This window comes from Mus caroli, chromosome 18 (assembly GCF_900094665.2).
Source record: "Mus caroli chromosome 18, CAROLI_EIJ_v1.1, whole genome shotgun sequence".
In the NCBI taxonomy this organism is placed as follows: Eukaryota; Metazoa; Chordata; class Mammalia; order Rodentia; family Muridae; genus Mus; species Mus caroli.
Window position 1 is genome coordinate 10,226,640 of NC_034587.1, and position 16,558 is coordinate 10,243,197.

Here is a 16,558-nt window from a genome sequence, read left to right on the forward strand (position 1 = left end):
AAAGATTTGTCTATATCAGCTCCATCGATGGAAGGCATTCCACTTATGTGCACTTAAGAATAACCAAGTGAATTGCGAGGTGGGACCATTATCTCTAGACTCTCATTGATAACTAAAGCATATGGCTGCTTAAACAAAGGTATCCCCTTCAGCTTACTGCATTCATTACTTTTGTCAGTTAGAATTCACCTGCTGCAAAGTTAGTGGCAAGTGTGAATTGCATATTTCATATTTTACTTAGCAAAAGCCCACCCTGAGTCAACCCCCAGCACACACACACAGAATGACAGTTGTAGAGTTCTTATTTGGTCTAACAAATGGTTACTCTTCTCAATGGAATGCCAAGTAGGATATTAGTTAATAAATATTAATAGTCTGCTTCTTTTAGATTATTTTCATTCACATTTATTAGTGTGGTGGTGGTGATCTCTCTCTCCCCCTCTTTCTTTCTCTCTCTCTCTCTCTCTCTCTCTCTCTCTCTCTCTCTCTCTCTCTCTGTGTGTGCATGTGTGTGTACATGCACACAGTACTTGAGTGGAAGTCAGAGGAAATTTATACGGGTCTGTTCTCCCATTCTAACATGTGGGGTCTGGGGATTGAACTGAGGTCCTCAGGCTCAGCAGCAAGCCCCTTTGTAGACAGAGTCATCTCATTAAATTTTAAGTGATAAATAAAATACATGGCCCATAAAAACAAAGTTCTCTAATTTTTTCATCATATAGTTTCTGACTTTAAGTCATACTTTCTCGTATACTTTCAAGCCTCTGACGAGGTTGCTTTACCATGCTGATAGGTGACAGGTGTGTGGCTTTAGGGAGACACACATGTAGTCTGCACAAGTTTGAGAAGAGCGTTTATTATTTTCCCACTTAGCACCAGAATGTCTCAAAGTTCCAAGAGAAATCATGACACAGAAGTTACTTCGTGAAGCCTCTTGGGAGAAAGTCTCTGGGGACAATCAGCAAAGCCAGAGAAACACACGCTGTTACTCCAGCCACACGGCATTGGCATTGACAGAACTTGATTTTTCCCGACTGAAGACAGTGGGGATGGACAGGACAGAGAACAGGTGAGGTGGACAGTTGTCTGACACCCAGGAGGCTTGCTGTGCATCCCTCTAGGGCAGTGAGCCTCTTGTGTCTCTGCACTCCTTGCTCCAGCAACCTCCTTCTCAGAAATGTCTTCCTGGAGTGCCTGTGGCTGTGGGGTTGAGTTGCTATCCAATTTTGTATTCTCCAGCTTCCACATTTATATGTTTTCTCCATGCATAAGACCAGAACTACCCTGGTTAAACGCTCCATGAAGAATTTAAGGCTTCTTCCTGCACAATTAAGAATTTAAATTTCATTTTATTAAGAATTTAATTAAAATAATTTAATTAATAATTTTATGTACAATTAAGAATTTGAGAATCTCCTGCATAAACAATAGTGAGCAATACACCTTGACTTGAAATTTTGTAAAGGGTAAAGAAGTTTAGTTTTTTCAACTCTCAATGTCCAGCACACTCCTCCCCACCTTACTAAACCAAACCAAAAACATCACATCAAATCTTCTCATTTGATCCAGGGACAATCTCAGCACTGTGGAGGCTGAGCCGAGATGACCATCATGAAATGTGCACAGCTAGCGTGAACTACTTAGTGAGCTTGAAGTCAGGCTGGGCTCCATACTAAAAGGGGCAACATTATCTGGAGAAGGAGGAAGAGGAGGAAGAGGAGGAGGAGGAGGAGGAGGAGGTGGTAGTGGAGAAGAAGAAGAAACAAAGAAAGAAGAAAGTGACAAATGGAATAAGAAAAATAAAATATTTGCTAGTCTCACTTGGTAACTGCCCAACTGGGATTACTGCCTACTCTGTTCTCCTTTTCTAAAGTGTTGGGCCTAGTCTCCTTTGGTGCCTCTTCAAGAGCAATGCAGATTCCCTTCATTACCTTATCCTTGACCCATGTAGCTGTTTAAGCTATTTCCAAAAAGCAGTGCTCTCTAGTCTTTCTTGAGGAAAATCTTACAACAGTTAAGAGTTGGAGCTAAGTGTGGAAAAGTGTGTAGTGGACGGGCATAGAGCACTGTGGGAAGTGAGGAGTCTAGGACAGGGGAGCCCACCGTCATCTTTTCCCTGCATCATTCCCTGGCTGCAGAAGATAGAGAAAAAGGTCAGATGGTCAACACAGTTGTGTCACATCAATAAGTTTCTCCTTTGGTGATGGCAAATCATAATCTGATCTGTAGGAGATGCTCAAAATTCAGCACCTATGTTTCCCAGCCCTGTCATGAGTAACACAGCCTTCACTCCCCACTCCCTAATTAGAAGAGAGAAATCAACTCGCTCAGACAATCAGAAGGCCCATGGTCACAGAATGATCCTTGAGCTGAAACTGATGTATACAGAAAGCTCTGGGTGCGTCTTGTCTTGAAGTGACACCCACCTCTTCTTTCTTGAGCTAACTGGCATGATGATTCTCAGCGGAATCCTTACAGCTCCCTCTGGGAGGCTGGAATGCCTTCTGTAATTTAGTTAAACAGCTTATCCAGCACTAAGAAACTCATTGCTCATGGAAGGAAAATGGATCCTCACGGGTGATTCTGGCCAGCTCCTGATGTTCATCTGGGGCTCCTTGTGTTTACGTGTTTGTCTCTGGTACCTGAACTACAGTGAAGGGACAATTAATACACACACTTTCATGCCATGTGCTGCCGTTCTGCTTGCTGTTCTTTCTATTTACATAACCAGAGCTTCAATACCCTAACATGTTTTGCAAGCTGTCGCGACATGCGAAGCAAGTGATCTGCTCTATTTTGCTTGCTAGCATATTTTTGACATATTTTAGCTTTTGATGGTAAGATTGCGTCTTTGCCTGCTACCATCTGTCTCAACTCAATGGAACTCCGGAGCTTATGAAAACAGTGGGGTGTAGTATTTCTTACACACTTGCACTCTACTAGCAACATGCTATTTTGAGTCTTACCCAATATGTCATGCTTTCACACACAAAGCCTGAAATGTGTGATAGCTTCTGAGGTCTGCCAGGGAGGGGTATTATCTTCACATCCAATTTGTATGAGACAAGAGATATACTGGCAGGGAGAAATGCATATTTAGCTTCTAAATTGAGGTGTCCTTTCATTTGGTTTGTGTTCTCTTAGCTCTGCTTATCTGTTTATCAATGTGATTAAGATCTTCTGTGACAATACATCTTGCGTTTGAACTCTGCAGCCTCCCATCAGCTGGCAGTTGTGAGGTATATATCCTAAATGTGAAATAGTTAATATACCTACATTTGGCAATAAAACATTTTCTTTCATGGTATCCTTTTCTTGTTTCTATCTTTGGGGGAAATTACTGCAGATTTGACCCAAAAGATTAGCTTGGTCCATGTCTCTGCTGACAGCAACCCAAGGATCAGGTAACATGAAGAGAAACGTGACATTGTATTCAAACAATGTGTCGAGGGAAAGGCCAAAAAAATGCATGGCTGTAACATGCATTTATTCAACACCAAGCTTAAATGAATTTATTATGCTCCTGGATTACACCCCATAGGCCAAGAAGCTGTCAACTATTGACATTTTCTTTTCTCTCCATGTTCTGAGTTGAGTGTAAATATATTTGTCATGGGAATATACTGTGTGCTCTGTTCAGTATACTCTCATTTCATCAGAAGGAAAGCTCTTATTATCTGCAATCACAGCCAACATTTTTGTTGCTTTGAGAAAGGAATGGGATAACAACGCCTGGATTTACATATGTATCCAGCACTTTTTTAGACTTGGTTTTGAATGCTGTTTTAATCTCTGTGCTGAATATTGAATATGGGCAGCCTGATTTCATCTACCACAAGATCCCATTGGTGATAGAAGAAACAGTGTTCTGTCTGCTGTGGGCCATGACTAGTTCATTTTCTGTCCTACAGCCAACTGCTGATCATGGAGGAGGTCATTGCAGAATTTTGGTTCTAAACTCGCTGGATGAAATCATTGGTATCTAGTGGACCAAAGAGAAAGGCATTTTGTTTTTGTTGTTGCTGTTGTTGTTGTTGTTTTTTGTTTTGGTTCTTTTTTTTTGTTTTTTGTTTGTTTGTTTTTTTAGCTCTTTCTTTTTTCTTTTTTTTAAACAGTTTTTTTTATTAGATATTTTCTTTATTTACATTTCAAATGTTATCCCCTTTCCTGTTTTTCCCCTCTGAATCCCCCTATCCCCTCCTCCATCTTCCTCCTCCCCAGCCCACCCCCTCCTGGTTCCTGGCCCTGGCATTCCCCTACACTGGGGCATAGAGCCTGAGGGAGGTTTTTTGAATATGCTGCTCTATGATCTTAAAGCGAATTATCTGTGCTTACTCACATGTCTTCTTCATATTCAGGAGATCAGGGGCAAGTAGCAGACCCAGAGAAAAGGCAGAGACTAAATTTCCACGTAACTGTTCCTGACTTAACATGGCTCAACTTAATGACTTTTTTAACCTGAAGTTGATATGAAATGGTATGCACATATTGAACTTTAATCATCCCTGTGACTATTAGAATGTGTTCTGCTCCATGTCATGGTGTAGAGAAGAGGACCCAGTCAGGGATGTGTAATTGTTAGGGTAACAACACACCTATGTTTTCATTTATCATCAACCATCAGCACAAGACATAGCACAGGACCCAAACCCTGTCCTTTGCACTTAGCAGAGGATGGAGAAGTACTTCTCTGTCATCTGGACCTTGACTGGAGAGGCACCAGAGCCTATGTGTGTTGAACTTTGGTGAACTGAGGGTGATAAGCCAAGATATGACTTCATCGATGTTTTATTGCACTTGCATGAGGTGGGACCCCCAAAAGTGGGCTAAGACACAGAGAGAGTTGAGATGCAGTTGAGTTAGCAGAGTGCCTACCCAATGTGGACAGGCTCTGATTTTTATCTTCAGTGCTGTACAGACAAGTCATGGTGGCACACACAGGAGGTGGAAACTTAGAGGGTTAAGGTCTCCCTCAATTATATATCAAGTTCCTGGGGTCTGGGGTATGCGAAATCCTGTTGATCCAAACCAAACAACCACACAAACAAAAAATGAGAGGAGAGAGGACAATGTACAGACAATGTACCTTTTAAAGAAAAACAATACAGATAGGAAGAAAACACTTGATTTCTAGTTTCCAAGGCACCTTAGCAGGAGCTTTATGGAGGAAGAGAAAGTTATTCTGGGTCTAGAAAACAGGCCAGACCTGAGGTAAAAGGAGAAGGTGGAAGAAAGAGTGAGAGCAGAGAGGTGGGAATAGTGAAAAGAGTAACTCACTCTGCCAAAGCTTGAAACAGGTTGAGGTTGAGTGAGCTACCAGCCTGGGAAAGTTGAGTAGAGCAAACATGGTTATTTGAAAGAGAGAGGTCCCTCCTAGTCCAGGCATCTGAACACTTGGTTCCCAGCTGCTGTTCCTGTTTGGGGAACTAAAGGGGTACAAACTTATTGGAGGAAGGATATCACTGAAGGGTGGACTTGGAGAATTCACAGCCAAGCCTCACTTTCATTTGCTCTGTCTGCTTTCTGCTTGTGGTTGGAGATGTGCCCTCTGCTTCCTCTTCTGGCTGCCGCCTTTGGTCACGCCTTCCCCACTGTTGTGGACTCGCCCTCTGGACCTGTAAGGGAGAATAAACTTTCCCTTCTGAAAGTCACCTTGGTCACAATGTTTATCACAGGGATAGAGCGGTAACTAAACCAGCAATCAAGCTATTCCTCCAGAAAGTCAAAGGAATATTTAAGGTTCTCAAGGCAGGAAATTTGGTAAGGAGAGTCTATTTAGAAATGAGAGACGCGGGCTGGTGAGATGGCTCAGTGGGTAAGAGCACCCGACTGCTCTTCCGAAGGTCCAGAGTTCAAATCCCAGCAACCACATGGTGGCTCACAACCATCCGTAACGAGATCTGGCGCCCTCTTCTGGAGTGTCTGAAGACAAATACAGTGTACTTACATATAATAAATAAATAAATCTTTAAAAAAAAAGAAATGAGAGACGCAGAGGAATGAGAGTGGTCTGAAGTTCAATGTAGAAAGGGCAGTGACTCTAAAACTGGCCTAAAGAGAGTCTGGACTAAATACATCTCTAGTACATCATATCTATTTTGTTTCAAGTATTTCTAGCCCTTGATAAAATACTAGAAAAAAGTGCTGCAGTATCTTGTAAGTTTACCTATCCCTCAAACTAAAGATGGGAGAAGTCATGTCAGAAGAGAAGGGATTTGGTATACATGGCTGGTAAGTAGCAGAGAAAACTTTCAGGTTGATTTTTTCCATTTATTATATTACATCAGGAGCCTTAGGTACTTCCTGAATGAGAAAACGATATAAGATACGTTTATGCTGATTAAATGATGGCCATATATAGGATGGAATAGAGCAAGGCTAGAAGCTAAGAAGTGAAGTATTAATGTATGTGAATGACCTGGAAATAGAGTGTTTTCAAGCAAGAATCTGGGAGCCAGGCAGGAGGATGAGGGCAGAAGAAGTATCAACAAATAAAAAAAAATGAGCAAGAATGACTGGTTGCTGAGGCCATCACAAGTGACCTTGGAACACACACTCTCAGTAAAGAATATTGATAGACTAAAGAACACAAGAATGCAGGAGAGGCAGCAGGCAGAAAGGGGAGGAAGTGGAAACAGACCACAAACTGAGAAATTTGGAAGAAAATCAAGCAGGAAAAAGTCCTGGGAGAATATGGGATATATATATATATATATATATATATATATATATATATATATACATATATATACATATATACATATATATACATATATACATATATATATATGTTGTGTAAATGTGCATACATTTAAATACATAAATAGATAATGAAAGCTGAAGATAGGAGAAAGATACTGAGACAGGAAGAGTGAGCTAGATGAGGAGGCATTTTATATACTGAAGGGACGAAGGTGGGAGGGATAGATTAGAACTGTCCAACTGCCCAACAAGAGTCTGTGTGGGCACATAGGAGTTATGAATGTTATTTTGATAACTGAGCAAATGAAGTATCCCTCCAGTGAGAGCTAAGAACTAAATTTTAGAACTCCATTTAAGCTACTTAAAGTAGTCATGTTGTTTATCTTTTTCTAAAATTTCTATTTGTCCATGTGTACATATGTGCATGTGTGCATATTCACATATATGTGCATATGTACAGGATCCCAGGGTCACTCTGGTACTCCTCAAGTGCAATCCACCTTGCGTTTTCAGAAAAGAATCCCTCCCTGGCCTGGAACTCACCGATCAGGTGAGGTTAGCTGGCCAGAGATCTGTGGGATTTTTCCTTTCCCCTTCTGTGGCTTTGGGGTTACAAGTGTGTGCATGAACATGCTACTTCTTTACTTTGGTTCTGGGGATCAAATTCTAGTCATGCATGTGCTTTACCAAATAAAGTATCTCTCCTCATCATTCCATGACACTTAAATAATCTGGAAGGCTCCCACCTCTGACAGGATGCGACAGGATGTGACTCTCATAAAATCAAAGCTTTGGCCTTCTGTGGGAGGCAACTCTATGTTTCTTCTGATTCAGGCAAGGACAGCAGAAAGCCTGTGGTGACTCATTGGCAGGGGCAGGATGACAAGCTAGGGCCCTGCTCTGTGACCTTGACGTCCATTGGTTGCGCCCTGTAGCCAGTCTCACTATTAGAACATTATTTGTGGAGAGCTTACCTGAGTTATGATGCATCTAATATTCCCATTCCCCAATGTAGATGGTGTGGTCTGGATTGCACTGTCTGCAGGTGCCAGATGAAGTGAAGAATTGGCAGCTCTCAGGGGCAATGTACACACTCACCCTCAGCCTGCCATGGCTCCTGATTAAAGTGCTCCTAGATCACAGAACATAGACACAGAGGTGTCTGTGGCAGATCTCTCAAGATGAAAACTATTTTACACAGGTTTCTCTGGTTCCTAAGTGAGGAGATATTTTCTACTCATTTCTGAACTTCACATTCCGCTTGGATCTGCAAATTTCAGAGCCAAGATAAGGCTTCTGAGAGATTTCACATAAACTTACTAGACTTTTTCTTGATGTATTTCCCATCCAGAGGAATGAGTATATGCACTGTGCTGTACAACACAGGTGAACAAAAGACAAGAGTCCCACATCAGCATTCATGGGGACCCAGAGGTGGCTTGCCCACTGTCCCTTCCCTTTACTGGTGTGGCTTTTCCGAGATGGTGGCATGTGTTGCTCGGGTTGTTTTTCATAGCGTCCACAGCTGGGAATTCAAGATGCTATACTTAGGCAGAAGTCCATGAAGGAATTAATTGATACGAGCCAGAAGTTGATTGCCATTTAAGTATTCAGCCTCCATCATTGCCAAGTTTCTCTCTTTGCAGAAAGAACCGAGCTTGCCTGCAAACTGGCTCGTTCAGGATGTGAGCGCAAGATGGAATGCAACCTTTAATATGCTGCAACACCTGCTTGGAAATAAAGGGGCTCTGTGCCTTTCCCCCTAAGGAGTTGACAGCTGACTTCATTACAAAGGAATCTGGAGCGGTGGTGGAGGCTACTCCTGCCTCTGAGGCTCTCACCCAGAAATGAGGTGCTTACTGGAGCTGCACTTTGGCCACTACCAGAGACTCCTGCTGGGTCCTTTTTATCTAGGCACATCCCTCTTCCTTGAACTCTTGTTTTTAGTGCCTTTAGTGGAAACTTCCTCCTGAAGAGGGAGGAGGTAAGAGGCTTTGGGCTGCGGATGCTAAACGAAGGAGGGTTTGCAGGTGTTCGGTAATGGGATCTGGATTTCTACACTTCCTTTCTCAAGGGTTCTGCTGCGCTGTGCCCAACAGGCATAAACAGACACAAAGTCAACGCTGTCACACTCTATGAAGTAGCAGTTGAGGGTTCCCTAGATTCCTTAGTCCAGTTCTGAAACAGACTCAGCACTGGTCTGAGAAGCCAGGCTTAGAGATGATGCCGTGACAGTCCATCTGGGCTGAGACACCCATTATATTTATCAGGAATCAAGGTAAAATTTTGACCCTATCACCCATTTGTTTGATTTCCAAAGATTCACAAATGGGTCTCCAATTTATTAGAAGACAGCAGACTTGACTTGCATCAGATAATCTTAATTTCTGTTATTATCATTCAGGACTTGAACTCTCTCCCTGACCAGGGTTGGAAGCAGGCTAGACAGAACACACATCTAGTTAACTGCTGCTTACACTCATGTGTGATGATGAAAGTCACACGGCAACTTCAAATTTGCACATAATAACTATAAAACCAGCATCATATGAATGCTAACGTGCACAGCTCGTATGACTGTCTAAAAGAGAGGTGGAATGAGAATTAGGAAAAAGGCTAATAATACTAGAGGTCAAAGCTGGCAACCTGAAACTCAGGCCTGGCATGCAGTGTATCTCCTATGGTCCACACAGTAGGGGCTAATACAGTCTGAATTACAAGAAGCAGAACGGATTGTCAATATTTGGAAACTAGAACATAGCATATAACCACCATAGCTGATGCTGGCTCTGCAGACATGAACAATCCAGCATCAGGAGTCCCATGTCCCTGAACAGGACCGCCCAGGCTGTCGGAGATCTCAGGGGACAAGATCTCACTGGCCAAATTAGTAATCTCTGGACCAGGATAAGAATAATGGACTCCTGAGTCATTTCTTCCCTTTACACTTACAATGTTACCTAGTTGCTACATTAATTGAGGGTTAAAATAATAGTCAAGATGCTTAGTTGTAAAAGGTGACACCAAGTGAAGGGCACATAGGCCTCATTCCACACTCTACTCCTGTAGTCCTGAGCTCAACCCACTCTCCTGAGGGTGTATGCTTGAACGTGGTTCTTACACTTGACTCCTGGAGTCACTGTGGGTGCTTCTGACACCCAGCTTGACTTTCAGGGATGGGACTCCAACAATAGCCTTGTTTGACAGGCCCCTGTGATTCCAAAGTTAAGGCAAGTAGAGACCATGCGAGTCGGGGAACAAAAATCACATGGCCTTCTCCATTAGAGCAGCTTGACAGCCTAGCACTGACTGACATTTGGGGCAGGTCATGCTTTGTTCTGTGCCTGTCTTGTGTACTGGAGGACAAGTAGTCACATCTTGGTTTCTCACACATACAGGAGCCACCTTCCACACAAAACCCACTGCCTTCTGTCACAGAACTACAGTCACAAAGAGGGCCATGATATTGGTCCCCTACCCAGATGCAAGGCCTTTTAGAAATCTCTTTTGGTATTAAGTACTAGGAAAACAGGTTCTCTTGAGAAACTAATACATTCTTTTCATTCAGGTTATTTTCCCCCTTTACTGCCAGGAAGCTCCAAGTCAATGCTGAAACGGCCTCAAAAGCAGAATTGAAGCATGAACCAGGCAACTGCTGCCCCTGCCCCCATTCTCCTCTGAGATTTCCCATAACGGTGGCTTTTATGGCTGCAGTATGCAATGTTGCCCATAGACTCCTGGAGACTATAGACACTTGGGCCTCAGCCCAGCTGATGGCACTACTTTGGGAAGTTTTAGAAACTTTACAAGTGGGACTGAAGTGCGGAAGTATGACATTAGAGGCAGACTCTTGGGGGCACAGTATTCATGGCTACTTCTACTCTCGTTCTGTTTCCTGGTCAGCCATGAAGTATACAGCTCTTCTCTGCTTCTCACCCCGTCCACCACAACATCCTGTCTAAGCACAGGAGACCAAATGGACACAACACAAACTCTCTGAAACCAAGAGCTCAAATCCACCTTTCCTCCCTCGCTTAGGTCTTGATATCAGTCATTTGATCATAGCTACATAAAAATAATGCACACACTGGTATTCTTATTAATCTTCATGTTGCATTCCAGCCTTATGGGGTGGGGAAGAATATAAATATAAAGAAGATAACTTATCAAAGCTGGCTGGAGGTGATTGTCTGAGCACTGTTTAGCATTTATCATCCAAAGAAGACTGGCTACAAGGAAGAAGAGTCTACAAGATAGAAAGTGCACTATAGTCTTTGGAGGATCAACCAGTGTTTGTGGCATGAACAGTGGACAACACATCTCAGTTCCCAGCTGAGTCTCACGGGAGGCTGACCCATGCCTGTGACATCTCACTTCCCAGCTGAGTTTCACGGGAGGCTGACCCATGCCTGTGATGAGGCTGCCACACAGCCAGCCATTTGTACTGCCAGAGTGGATCTCTCTGTGTCTCTTGCTTCCCGAGAATTCCAAGCCCTGGGGTTTGCCACAAACCTAGGTGGTCTCTAAAGACAATGACATTAAGGGCAACTGAGGATCTATTCTGGGGGTGATGCAGCACCTGCTTTCCATAAACCAACAGCTTCCTTTTATAAAAATATAACCCTCTCAGTAATAACCAAAAATGTAAAGCTTTTAAAAAATCATTATTAAGTGTGGCTATTTCATCTTAAGCACAAAATCCTGAAGAGGCCAGAGATCTTAATTTTTTAAAAATATAGCTGAGTATTTTAATTATGGATGCACTTGCATATTCTAAGCATACTTCATTATTTATGTCGCCAGTGAAAGAGCTTTTTAATTAAATAGCATGCTGGCAATCCATTGTGAAAGGTATAGGTGTAGGCTTCCCTTGAATTAAAAAGCTAAACACACACTCACATGAAACGTTACAGCAGGTGTGCATACCTTAATCACTACAAAATACTCATTCATGAATGATATTCAAATTTGACAAAAGATTTTTAAAAATTTTTTTATTGAAAACACAACAAATAATATCATGTGCTTGGTTATTCACACTTGGTTCATTCCATGACTTGTGAATGAGGTAGGGTAGTGGTTTTCAAAGTGTGGTCTGCAACCAGCATTACCCAGAAATTCTTAGAAGAGCCCAAGCTTGAGGCTCCAGGGACTTGTGTCTAGCACGCCAAGATGTAACAAGCAAGTCCTGCAAGGGAATGTCAAGGAGCTTAAGGTTTAGAACCATGGGGCAGCGACCCTGCGTTGTGATGCTGGAGATGTGGCTGTCACAGGCTGGTCCATTGGTGACAAGGGGTCACACATCCATCAGTCCAGGTTGCATTTTTCTTACCTCAAAGTTCTGTGGCGATTATTGCTATTTGCTTGAGATCTTCCAAGTTTAAAAGAGGTCACAGGACTCAGAGTGTGATAACCGGTTTAAGCACGATGCCATGGATGCGCTCCGTGAGTATGGAGTTTATACTTATACTCAGACTAATGACGTCTATCAAGGTCCAGGGCATACATTGCCACCCTTCTCGTCTTTAAAAAATTGCACAAAAAGCTCTGAAATCAGGGGCTTCTCTTTTTCAGCATTTTGTGGTAGGCTGCGGAAGGCATCTCAGAGAGCCATCTCCTCCCTGTTGAAAGGCTGATGACCAAGTTCCATTACCTTCCCTGGTCGGGTGATCCCAGGCCAGGAGATGAAGCCATTTGGAGAAGGCTCCACTGGGAGTCGGCAGCAGAAGCAGAACTAACAGCCCTCTGACTCGATGATGCTCTGCACTTTGTCTTTGGAACGACGCTGCTTCTTAAGTACACATAAGCCAAACAGCCGCTCCAATTGCAGCCATCCACCACGAGTTCAGATCTGCACAGCATGATGTGAATTGGGCTGCAAATTATGCAGAAAACAGCCATCACATCCATCTGTGATGTCAGACTCTTCAAGTACAATGTGACCTGGTAGATCTAAGACAGTTCAAATAGACTGGGTCTGCTTTCTTCTCGTGCCGCATGATGGATCTCCTCCCAGCTGCATTTGGCCTGGTGTGCTAAGGTTAAATATGATTGAGGCTATGCCTGCGATCAGCTCTGGAGCAGGTTTCATAGCCAAGGGTGCAGGCAATTAGATTTCCTTTTCTTGCTTTCTTTCTTAATGGTAAGACTAACTAGAAAAGGAAAACACACAAATACACTCATAGCTGATGGTAAACTGAATTTATTTCCTCTTGGAAAACAATTCCAGTAATCTCCAGGTTCAGACTGCAGGGTAAACATTGAGAGCAGTAACATACAGGTTAGTTCAACTGATTCAAGAATTTGGCTGTGTGAAATCATTAAGGAAAACCTTGAACACTCAAAGCTTCAAATGTAGCCAGGAAAAAAAATCTTTGACAGTCTACATAACAACTATTGCATATATGGTGAGGCTACCTGTCACACTGCAAGGCTTACAAATATATATATGGGCCGTATCCAGATGTGGGGTTCTGTTCTGTGAGAATGTCTCTTCATAGTTCACGAGAATCTCCAGCAGTAAAAAATAGTCTTGGGTTTTAACCATTGATATACCAAAAGAGAAATTCTAGGCTTAAGTGTACATAAAAGGAAGTCCAACCATAGTCACATGAGAACAGTTCATTTAAGTTCTGTCTTCCTTGAAAACATTTTCTCTTAAGCCATTTTGTTCACTTTGAAAATCTTGCCTGAATAGGGCCCAAGTCCACTTGTCTTTATAAGACCATTTTAGCATCGACGACATAATACATGTGCAACACTTTATATACAAGGAGTCTGTCTATCTGGTGCTCAAAAGTTCCAACACATGAACATCCAACAGTTTTGATAGTACACGTTGTATGATACAATACAATGCTTCTGAAGAATATACATTAACAATGGGAGTTTCGTGCAAAGAGTAAAACATGTTCCCTTTTTGTGCCACAAAAGTCCTTCTCCTCGAGAGGCCGTGCATACGTGAACTAACTGCTGTGCTGAGTCATCGTATGATTCTGTGGAGAAAAAAGAGGGAGAAAGCTTCAGTGATAGTCTTGCCATTGGAGTGAGCATAGATACATGCTGGTAGTCCCTGGTGCCGTGAACTGCGCTGTTTCTGCACAGGGATGGATGCTGCATTGGTTCTTTACTGCACCAAGGAGGTTCAGATGAGGTGAAAGGCCTGGGGTGAGTATGGGTACACCGACGTGAACTCCTCTCCATGAAGAGGTAGGAGAGGCTCTGTGAGAGGAGGGCTTGGTAGTACCATAACTTTTCTCTACCTGCCACGCTTTCTCCAAATACCCTCCCACCCAGTACCACCTCTTTAACACCACCCATGCTTCAATCACCAGGGTACCACTGTTAAAACAGTTTTAAAACAGTGTCTTGACCTGTGCATCATTCCCACTTTCTTAAAAACCACAATTTAGTCTAATCTCTAATAGATGGTAAATGTTGATTGCCAGGGTGGGGCTCTACCCATCCTCAAATGGGTATCCTAAAACACATTTCCTTTTTCTCTGATTTTCCAAAGCCTCCTGGCCTCATGATGGTAGTTTTGTTGTATCTTCATAAGAACCTGTGGAATGCTGCTATCAATACATGGCAGGGCCCACAGCACTTAGTGCTCAGTAAAGAGGACCTTACCAACTGTATATGGGATATGGGAAGAGGCATAGCTTCTGTCTTGAGCTCATTAAAGTTCTCATGATCCAAAGAAGAAAGCCATGTAGGCATATGACAATTCAGTGATATGACCAAAAATAATGGGAAGAAACACAGAAATGCCACAGCTTTTCCCAGGCCTGCCTCATCACCAGGGAAGGCTTTGCTGAAGCAGGTATTAAGATAATGTTTTCATTGAGGCTAGAAACATGAGAGAGACCCCAGGAGGCCACTGTAGGCTGAAGCATAGGCCATGGTGAAGACAACAAAGCAAGAATGTGTGTGTGTGTGTGTGTGTGTGTGTGTGTGTGAGAGAGAGAGAGAGAGAGAGAGAGAGAGAGCGAGAGAGAGAGCCTGTGTGTTTTCTGCATGTGTGGATGTGTGCCTATTCGGACTGGCTAAGATCTTCTAGAGGGCTTAGAAGCATGACTACTGAATGGAAACACAAATGAATGGTAGTTTAGACAATATTACGAGGGGACTTAAGACATCACTAAAAAGTTCAGAATTGGTCATACATACAGAGAGGAGTTAAATGAGTATGTGAAGCAGAACACTTTGTGAAGTCTTTGTTGCCTTTAGCATCCATCCCTGAGGATGGATGGCTAGCCAGCCACTTGTTCAGGCTGCATGACCAAAGGCTGGGAGGCTGATAACTCCATCCTGAGGCTGTCACACTAGCGAGGCAATGGAGAAGGATGGAAGGGCCTAGCTCTCTTCCCTGTTTCAGATTTAGCTTTTGGTGAAGGAGATGGACAGTGGGACTAGGTCCCTTCCCACCACAATTACTGTGTGATGGACAGTCATGACGGGGGGAGGGGGGAGGAACTCTGGCATTACCCACCTTGAGAGCCCAAACTGCAAAAAATGAGAGAAGGCAGCTTTGTTTTATTGTGAGCTTATGTAGAACATCCTTGCTCCATTCTCGTCAAAAGGATGGCTTTCTCTCTAGTAGTCCTGTCCTCCAAGTATATTTAAGAGTAAACTATTTTCATGCCAAACCTTTTGTCTGGATATTGATTTTAAATATGTCTGGGAGGTGTTTTTCTGAAAACATATTAAAAATACTGGTGGGAACAAAAAGCTTTCCTATTTTCTTAAAGATCCACACAGCTATGATTAGAGGGTTTACACACATTACAAAAAGTTAAAACCCCAAACTATACTGTTTCTTTTGTTATCTCGAAGTCAAAAGTGGTTTCATAGAAAGGTCTGAACTCAAAACAGAACAAAACAAAAAGAACCTAAAAGAGAATTATGAAGTGAAAGAACTAAAAGAAGCCAGGACACTAGATAGCTAAGTGCTGGGCTACTGACAGGTGATGTGTAGTGCTTTGTTTTTCCTCCAATTAATGTTTAAAAAAGAAATAACTCGGGCTGGCGAGATGGCTCATGGGATAAGAGCACTGACTGCTCTTCCAAAGGTCCTGAGTTCAATTCCCAGCAACCCCATGGTGGCTCACAACCATCCGTAATGAAATCTGACGCCCTCTTCTGGTGTGTCTGAAGACAGCTACAGTGCACTTATGTATAATAATAAAAATAAATCTTTTTTTAAAAAGAAATAAGTCAATAGTCTTATCTTTATCATGTTATTCCTAAGTTTCCTAATGTGGCTCATACTCCCCCATCCCCCAATAGACAGAGGTACAGATTCGTTGCTAACAACCACACTAAATATTTACACTTCTGAAAATATATATATATATGTATATATATATATATTTTTTTTAATCACATTATTGCAGTATATCGAAGTCATTGACACAAAGGACTTATGCTCTGAAGGTTAAGAGAAGCAGATAAAAAACATTTCCTGAAATGGGGCAAAAGCAAGTTGGGGAAATACAAGTGTCTACCAAATAAAGATCCATGGGTATGTCTCATCAATAGAAGAGATGATGAAACACGAGCTGGAGATGCCTGAACACATGGAAAACCGTCACCCTCACCATATTAAAACTGTCGTGCTGCTGAAGTAAAGGGACTGACAAAAGGAACTTAAGGAAGGGTGGTTTATTTTGGTTCCCACACAGCCTGGGGATACAGTCCATCAATACTAGGAACTCCTCGAAGCCAGGGTTTGTGGTGGCTGCTTATGTGGCATCCATAGTTAGGAGGCAGAAAGCAATGAATACTCGTGCTCAGCTGGCTTTCCCCTTTCTATCCCATCTAGGATCCCACCCGACAGAATGCTGCTGCCAATCAT

General features: G+C 42.6%; 1 protein-coding gene across 3 annotated transcripts in view; it reads right to left on the bottom strand.

The window, feature by feature from the left end:
* Nucleotides 1–11,686: 11,686 nt before the first annotated feature.
* Nucleotides 11,687–16,558, bottom strand: part of Znf521 (zinc finger protein 521) — a 284,260-nt gene continuing 279,388 nt past the window's right edge. For 2 of the 3 annotated variants that reach the window (XM_021150478.2, XM_021150480.2), the window contains one exon: nucleotides 12,888–13,697. In XM_021150478.2, coding sequence (XP_021006137.1) covers nucleotides 13,668–13,697 — 30 coding nt within the window. In that variant the 3' untranslated portion in view covers nucleotides 12,888–13,667. Of the gene's footprint in view, nucleotides 13,698–16,558 lie in introns of all 3 variants that reach the window. The other variant, XM_029471828.1, reaches the window with a different exon arrangement.